The 8,740-nt window shown below is 42.2% G+C and overlaps 1 protein-coding gene across 4 annotated transcripts; it reads left to right on the top strand.

Annotated features, from left to right (window-relative positions):
- The first annotated feature begins 2,007 nt into the window (after positions 1-2,007).
- LOC133381344 (zinc finger protein 260-like) lies at positions 2,008-8,528 on the top strand. 4 transcript variants are annotated; one of them, XM_061620352.1, is made up of 3 exons: positions 2,008-2,103; positions 5,111-5,234; positions 6,086-8,528. In XM_061620352.1, the coding sequence occupies exons 2-3, from the start codon at positions 5,168-5,170 to the stop codon at positions 7,744-7,746; spliced, it is 1,728 nt and encodes a 575-aa protein (XP_061476336.1). In that variant the 5' UTR covers positions 2,008-2,103; positions 5,111-5,167; the 3' UTR covers positions 7,747-8,528. The 4 variants fall into 4 exon arrangements, with proteins under 4 accessions (XP_061476336.1, XP_061476333.1, XP_061476334.1 ...); XM_061620349.1 differs by having other exon boundaries at positions 6,083-8,528; XM_061620350.1 differs by having other exon boundaries at positions 2,018-2,088; positions 6,083-8,528.
- The last annotated feature ends 212 nt before the right edge of the window (positions 8,529-8,740 follow it).

Genomic DNA, 8,740 nt, shown 5'->3' with positions numbered 1-8,740 from the left:
ATATTTTCCCTGCTCAGCTTCAGTTCTTTCCCCACCCCCATCTCCAAGAGGTCAGAATATCCAACTTGTATATAAAAAATCTTGGTGCAATAATTACACAGTTTCCCCAGGTTGCTGCTATTCCGGCCTGAATCATTGTTCTAGCCATTTCATTGGACCCTTTCTCTTCTCCAGGAATCCTCCAGGAATCCAGGGTTAAAGGAACGCTTTAACCCTTCACCTCTCACCTAGAATGGCCTTTTATATTGGTTTCTTTTCCAGCAGCTCTTGATGGAGGGTTCCCTCTCCTCCCATGACAGTGGAGGGGAGAGCATCACTGGGGTAGTGGGAGGGCACCAACCTACAGCTTGGGGTAAGTGGATGGACAAGAGTTGGAAGGGGAGGCAGGCTCACCCTTGTCTACCTGGACTAGTGAGTGCCTCTGAAGACGGGAACAGACCCACCCATCTAGACGTAGTGCAAGGCATGGGAATCTTGCGAGGAAGCAGCACACCATTTGTAAGAACTGCTGGATCAGGCCAGTGGCCCATCTAGTCCAGCACCCTCTCACAGTGGCCAACCATTTGCAATCGCACCACTCCTTTTTTTTTACAATAATTTTTATTCAAATTTTCATAAAACATACAAAACAAAATCATAAAACATTCAGAGACAAAAAACAAAACAAAACAAAAATGATTAAACAAAAAAAAATGTTGACTTCCCATTTGTCACAGATCAAATCAGTTATAGGTCTACAATATATAACAATCCTGTCTCTTAAATTATATTATAAAATCACTTTCCTCCAGTAGTTATCTTAATTAATCATCAAATCTCATAAACATTACTTTATTCTTTCCACAAAAAGTCAAAGAGAGGTTTCAATTCTTTAAGAAATATATCTATCAATTTTTCTCCAAATAAACATATCGATTAATCCATCTCATCAAAATCTGTTAGGTCCAATAATTTCAATAACCATTATTCCATTATCCCTATTAATTCCATCTTCCATCTTCAATAGTCCTGTTAAGTCCAGTAATTTCAGTGTCCAATCTTCCATTATCAGTATTCCATAATAATCTTGCTGTCATAGCCATAGTCATATAATAAGAGTCTGATGGGAATTTCCTCTATCCCAAATATTTTCTTGCCATCAATTCTGGATAAGTTGCTGAAATATTGTTGTAAAGTCATATCTCTGTTCTTCTTTTTTACAAAATGCACTGGTTCATCTCTTGAGAGTTTTTCCATTGTTACATGGCTGCTGTTAATTCCATAGATTTTCTCTATATCAAGCTCCATCACGTCATTCCAGTCCAGAAGATTATCCAAGCCATTGATAACTTTATCTCTAATATCTTCATTAATTTCTTCAGAGATAACGTTAAATTCCAAACAGTAGATTTTATTTCTAATATCCATAAACTCCAGATCTTTTTCCAATTCCACATTTGTTCCAATCTCCAGGGCTTGTATCTTCCCTTTATTTTTTCTTTTCTCATCTCTGATCTCATTCTCCTCTCTCACAGGATCCCCTATTTCTTTAAGCTCCTGCGTCATTTTGTTCAGTTCAATTTTCAGCTCCTTACTGCCCTGTCGCAGGGTTTGTTTCGTTATCTCAATCTCATTCAATCGCACCACTCCTAATGCATAGCAATCCGACTCTTAGGTTCCTAATCCTTTTTCTAAAATGTTCCGAAGCAGACAAACAAACAAATAAATAAGGACGATTTACTTAACAAAGTAGGAAGAATAGAAAATGAAGTCTCAGCTGTTGATTCCAGTTTTCAGGTCATGCCCAGGTCCCCTTTGGGGTTTTAAAAAGTAGAGAATATGTGAAAGCTAACAAAATTAGTAAAAACAGGAAAGTTATTAACAAAAGTGCAAGAGGGACACAAAAACTCTCTGCTGTTTGATTTCAGTCTTCACTTGGTGCTTTCTCTCTGCCAGAGTTTCTTCTTCCTGGAAACTACAGTTCCCAGCAGTCCTTGCAAACCCCATGGAAATGGCCAACAGCTGGTCCTATTTAATAGAGAAAATGCACAGCTGGGAGAGAAATGAGGTCTGAGATGCAGAAGAAAAGTAATAAATTCTTCCTTTGAGGTGATTGACCTGAAGGTATGAAGGGTTGAGTAAGAGAGTTTGAGCACCCAGAAAGGAGGTCCAGTTGGGGTTTCTGATTTTGCTTTCCCCTCTTGAGGTTTACTAATGGGATTTGAATGTGTTTCAGCCCACTCTCCCTGGAATGCTCTGGGCTGGGATTGTGTCCCTTTATGGACACCATAGAAGGGTCTAAGTGAATTAATTTATGGAACAATTCCTGCCCCAATGAGGGGCCAGGAGTTGGGGGAAGCGTCTTGTCTTTTGCCTTTAATACTGTATTGTTGGAGATGGGGAGGGTTGTGCTTCCTGCAATTTGATGCCCTAAAGCACAGCTTTGGGGGAACTTCACCTGTGCAAAAAAGAAAAGTGTTTCACAATATTTAGGGCTTCCAGCAAAGCAGGCATTTGTTGTTATGTGCCTTCAAGTCTATTATGACTTATGGCGACCCTATGAATCTGTGACCTCCAAAAGCATCTGTCATGAGTCACCCTGTTCAGATCTTGTAAGTTCAGGTCTGTGGCTTCCTTGATGGAATCAATCCATCTCTTGTTTGGCCTTCCTCTTTTTCTGCTCCCTTCTGTTTTTCCCAGCATTATTGTCTTTTCTAGTGAATCATGTCTTCTCATGATGTGTCCAAAGTATGATAACCTCAGTTTCATTATTTTAGCTTCTAGCTCCTGCTGGGAGAAAGGGCAGGATATAAATGGAATAATAATAATAATAATAATAATAATAATAATAATAATAATAATAATATAGTGATAGTATAGTTCTGGTTTAATTTGTTTGAACACCCAATTATTTGCCTTTTTCGCAGTCCATGGTATGCGCAAAGCTCTCCTCCAACACCACATTTCAAATGAGCTGATTTTTCTCTTATCCGCCTTTTTCACTGTCCAACTTTCACATCCATACATAGAGATCAGGAATGCCATGGTCTGAATGATCCTGACTTTGGTGTTCAGTGATACATCTTTGCATTTGAGGACCTTGTCTAGTTCTCTCATAGCTGCCCTCCCCAGTCCTAGCCTTCTTCTGATTTCTTGACTATTGTCTCCATTTTGGTTAAGGACTGGGCCAAGGCATTGATAATCCTTGACAAGTTCAATGTCCTTGTTGTCAACTTTAAAGTTATATAACACTTCTGTTGTCATTACAGGCATGCTTATCAGCAAAAACCAACCGTTTTGAGATTGCTTTATGCCTGAAATACTGATTCTAGCATAAGGTCTCATGGACTAGAGTCTGTTGCCTGGTCCTATCAGACACCGCAGTCCACTTCATCAATTCATTAACTCATGTAGCAGGATTGGACACCATTGTTTCTACTTAGGCAAAACTCGTAAAATCAAACTTATGTTCAAGTTTTAATTCAGGAATATCTGAGCTGCAGTCCTCTTTAGGATTTATTTGAGGTTGTCCTTTCGATAAATGATGTACTAAGTCAGAGTTCTGGGCAAAAGGTTAAAGTTGCTGGTTTCCAGAACAAAACTTAAGAAGAGCCTGCGGGTTCAGGCCAGTGGCCCATCTAGCCCAGACACCTGTTGTCACATAGGATTACAAAGAAAGAGGAATATGGCTTATACCGAGTCAGACCTCTGGCAATACAGCTCAGCACTGTTTACACTGGCTGACAGTGGCTCTCCAGTGTTTCAGGCAGGGAGTCTCTTTGTCTGGAGATGTCGGGGATTGAACTTGGGACCTTCTGCATGCAAGGCAGAGGCTCTACCACTGGGCTATGCCCCTTCCTTGAGCCCTAAGGATGACGTCCTCAAGCAGGATGTGAACACAACAGGAATGTCTCCTCCTGTGTATCCAGCAATGTAACTCAGATGTATGCTGCTCCCAACAGGGGAGGCAGAGCGTAGTTATCATGGTTAGTGGCAATTGATGGCTTTGTTCTCCATGAGGACTGGGGAGATGTTTTTCCTGTCACAGGGAAACCAACAGTCTTGTTGTTTTTAGACTAAAACACGGGTTCTAGCATAAGCTGTCGTGTACTACAATCGGTTGGCCTGGTCCTACCAGACTGCTAAAGTTCACTTCATCAGGTTATTTATTATTTATGACAACATAGCCCACCCTTCCTCCCAAAGGAGCCCCCACAAGCGATAGAACAAATAAAACAATGCAGATGTAGACCGGGAAAGATCTCCGCTTAAAAGGCTTGTTTCTAGAAGAAGGTCCTCAGTAGGCACTGAAAAGGCAACGGGGCAGCGCCTGTGTTTGTTAACTAGCACATCTGAATGGTGGCTACCATATTGGAGGTCCGTAGTAGTGCTGATTCTCTTTTGTACTCATTTCCTTTTTGGTAGGCTTAGCGCGCCAGCCTAGATCGCTCGTGTTAATCCTCACCTTCCATGCTGCTGTGCTATTTTTGGAGAGGATAGAAGAGGCACAAAACCGCAGATTCCCCTCTAGGGGCAGGGTAGGGGGAGACAGGAGAAACCCCACTCCAAAATTCTCCAGGGTGAGCTCCTTTCACTGTATTGTCCCTTTGGGGCACAGGCAGAGCTTGGAAAAGTTACTTTTTTGAACTACAACTCCCATCAGCCCCAGCCAGCATGGCCACTGGATTGGGCTGATGGGAGTTGTAGTTCAAAAAAAGTAACTTTTCCAAGCTCTGGGCACAGGGTTTGTAATGGGGCAAGGGTAGATATCTCTCCCAACTTTATGACCAAGAAAGTTGAAGTGAGGCCAGTTCTGTTTTTTCCTCTCTCCTATTAGGCATTTGGACTACTTAAGGACATAGTGGAAGACAAGGAAAGGCTGTGGGTCAGTGGTAAAGGATCTGCCCTGCATGCGGGAGGCCCCAGATTCAATCCCTGGCATCTCCAGGTAGGGCTGGGAGAGACTCCCTGCCTGAAACCTTGGAGAACATTTGCCCGTCATTGTAGCCAATACCAGATGAGCTAGATGGGCCCAATGGTCTGGTTCCGTATAAGGTAGCATCGTATGTGTTCTTCATCTGGCAATATTTCTATCATAAAATGGCTCAGTTTGTTGTTGTTGTTTTCCCAGATGGAATTGGAGGCTGTGGCTGTGAATTAAACTACGGGAAGCTAGCCTGTCTCCAAAATGTTGCTGTGGCGGCCGTGGATGGAAACCAGCCAGGAAGATGGCAGCGGGGAGGCCAACCTGATGGGTAAGGAGGGATATACCTTTTTGTTCTTGTATTGTGGCATGCTCTGGAGCTACTATCTGGGCTTGTTTCTGACTGTAGCTCCTTCAGGAAACTCAATAGTAATTTGCTGCCACAAGAGCAGATGGGCACCAGGCCATTTTTTACCTTACTGCATACATAGTGGACCTGCTTGGCATGTAAGGCAAAGCCAAGCCACAGCTAAGTGTGAACGTGTGAATAGGCTTACCGGAGAAAGGTGGCACAGGTGGGTTTTTAAAGTTGGCTAAACTGTCCAAACAATGAGGAAAACAATCAGAGGACCTTTGGGGTACAGAGGCAGATTGTCCCCAGAAGCTGGACTGGGTTATGGGAGTCGTTGGCTGGGGTGCAGGTTGAGGGAAAATGGCCTGAGGTAAAAGCCACATAGGGGCTTGTGTCAGCGACAGTGTCTCTTCAGAAACGGTCAAAAAGCACCTTACAGACCTAATATAAATATCAGTATTCTTTTATGTAAATAGCATCCCTTTAATAAACCTACACTCTTCGTTTAAGATTTATCCTCCTGTCTCTAGTGCTGGTCTCCATCTCATGTCCAAAGCCTGCTTGGGGTGTGTTGAAAATATTCTAAGTGACTAGGTGGCAGAAGAAAGTTAAGGAAGCCTCTGTTTATGCAAACTAAGGCTGAGAGATCTGGGAATCCCTAACAGGTACAATTTCAACATATTGTCCTCTCAAACATGATAGAGGTCAGGAAGAAATGTCTGGACCTGGTGTAAGAAAAGATGAACTTTGGAGATCTGTATGCCCTTTCAGAAATTTAACACTCAACTTCACAGTTCTGCTTGACATGTAGTGTCTCTCTCTTCCAGTAGTTGCTGTGCAGAATAATGAGAATGAGGGGGAACCATATGGCACCGTGCAAGAAAGAACAGAGGATGAAGGGGCAGATGACAACTTGTGCAATCAAGAGGGATCAAGGAGGCAAGAGGGAAATGAGACAGAGCAGAGGAGGGATAAATCTGTAGCATGTATGGGTGGAATCTTCCTTGAAGAAGAAAAACAACCAGAGAAAAGAGCTGAGAAGTGTCCTGGTGCTCATTTGAGAATTCACACAAAGATTAAGCCAAATCAAAGCTCAGAAACTGGGGAAAGCAGCAGTCAGAGCACAATTACTGCTGAATTTCCAACAACGGAGAAAAAACAGTATAAATGTTCAGAGGGCAGAAGAAGCCTCAATGTGAGAAGAAGCCTGGCACGACACCAAAGAATTCACAGAGGTGAGAAACCTTGTAAATGTAAAGAATGTGCAAAGAGCTTCCACCAGAAATCAAACCTGACAACACATCAAAGAATTCACAGAGGTGAGAAACCTTATATATGTAAGCAATGTGAAATGAGCTTCTGCCAAAAATCAGCCCTGATAAGGCACCAAAGTATTCACAGAGGCGAGAAACCTTATACATGTGAAGAATGTGGAAAGAGCTTCCACCAGAAATCATACCTTACAACACATCAAAGAATTCACAGAGGCGAGAAACCTTATACATGTGAAGAATGTGGAAAGAGCTTCCACTGGAAATCACACCTGACAACACATCAAAGAATTCACAGAGGCGAGAAACCTTATAATTGTGAAGAATGTGGAAAGAGCTTCCACCAGAAATCAAATCTGACGACACATCAAAGAATTCACAGAGGTGAGAAACCTTATAAATGTGAAGAATGTGGAAAGAGCTTCCACCAGAAATCAAACCTGATAACACATCAAAGGATTCACAGCGGCGAGAAACCTTATAAATGTGAAGAATGTGGAAAGAGCTTCTATCACAAATCAAACCGGACAACACATCAAAGAATTCACAGAGGTGAGAAACCTTATAAATGTAAACAATGTGGAAAGAGCTTCCGCCACAAATCAAATCTGACAAGACATCAAAGGATTCACAGAGGCAAGAAACCTTATAAATGTGAAGAATGTGGAAAGAGCTTCCACCAGAAATCATACCTTACAACACATCAAAGAATTCACAGAGGCAAGAAACCTTATACATGTGAAGAATGTGGAAAGAGCTTCCACTGGAAATCACACCTGACAACACACCAAAGAATTCACAGAGGCGAGAAACCTTATAAATGTGAAGAATGTGGAAAGAGCTTCCGCCGGAAATTTCACCTGAGAACACATCAAAGAATTCACAGAGGTGAGAAGCCTTATACATGTGAAGAATGTGGAAAGAGCTTCCTCCAGAAATCAAACCTGACAACACACCAAAGAATTCACAGAGGCGAGAAACCTTATAAATGTGAAGAATGTGGAAAGAGCTTCCACCGGAAATCTCACCTGACAACACACCAAAGAATTTACAGAGGCAAGAAACTGTATACATGTAAGCAATGTGGAAAGAGCTTATGCCACAAATCAGGCTTCAAAGATCATCAAAGAGCTCACACAGGGAAGAAACCTAGTGAGAGTTTTGATAATGAATCAAGCCTTCAGGAGCATGAGAATGCACACAAGAAGGACACCACATAGTTGCTTGGCATGTGGTAAGAACGTCACACCTTAGTTTTGCATCAAGGCATCTATTCAGAAGCCACAATCCCTTCTGAAGCTCCCAATACCGTGTCTGGGATGAGCTGGACTGGCGCTTCAGCTTGTTTTTAGCTTTGGAAGGTAATTATATGAAGCAAGGCTGTTTTAGTGAGTGGTTGATATCAAACTTCTAGCCTTGGGTTTTGTTGTTTATTGGCAGTTTTAGTCATATGTTTTAATAGGATGATTTTTAATTGTTCCAGTAGCTTAGTTGCAATTTTCATAAAATGATCAATACCTTTGGGAGCAACCAGATAAATGGAACTTTTTCCTCTGTCAGCAGAAAGACAATCATCGTCTTTTTTTCTTTTTCCAACAACGGGGCCTTCCCATTGCAAGAACAACCATCTAAATGCTTAGGTACCAGCGAAGACTCTTCTGATAATTGGACTGAGTTGCACATTTTGGAGATCATTCCGGCGGTTAGAACAGGTGTAGCCAATCTGGTGCTCTCCAAAGGACATTGGACTACATCTCCCATCTTCCCTAACCATTGGGTCATGCTGGCTGGGGCTGATGGGAGTTGTAGTTCAGCCACATCTGGAGATGGCTTTTCCTGGATAAAGATCTTGCATCTCCATAGAAGAGGAGACTAAGGAAGAAGGGAAATGTTGGAAAGATTTATTGGCTGCTCCTTAATTCACGTGTAATAGGAACTGGTACAGTAGCTGTTCAGCTTTTTAGATTGCTTGTGACTTACTAATAAAACTGAGTGTAATCTTTCTCTGTTTTCTGCTCTTTATCTTTGCTCATTTTAAGCAGATATCGTTTCAGGAGGAGCCCAGTTTACCAAAGTAACAGTCTTGGGAACATGGAAGCTGCCTTATAGCGAGTCAGACGATTGATCCATCTTGCCCAATATGGTCTACACTGACTGGCAGTGGCAGCAGGACTCCTGGGTTTCAGGCAGGGGAAATTCCCAGTCCTATCCAGA

Source organism: Rhineura floridana, chromosome 3 (genome assembly GCF_030035675.1).
Source record: "Rhineura floridana isolate rRhiFlo1 chromosome 3, rRhiFlo1.hap2, whole genome shotgun sequence".
Classification (NCBI taxonomy): domain Eukaryota; kingdom Metazoa; phylum Chordata; class Lepidosauria; order Squamata; family Rhineuridae; genus Rhineura; species Rhineura floridana.
This window is presented reverse-complemented; position numbering and strand designations above follow the sequence as displayed.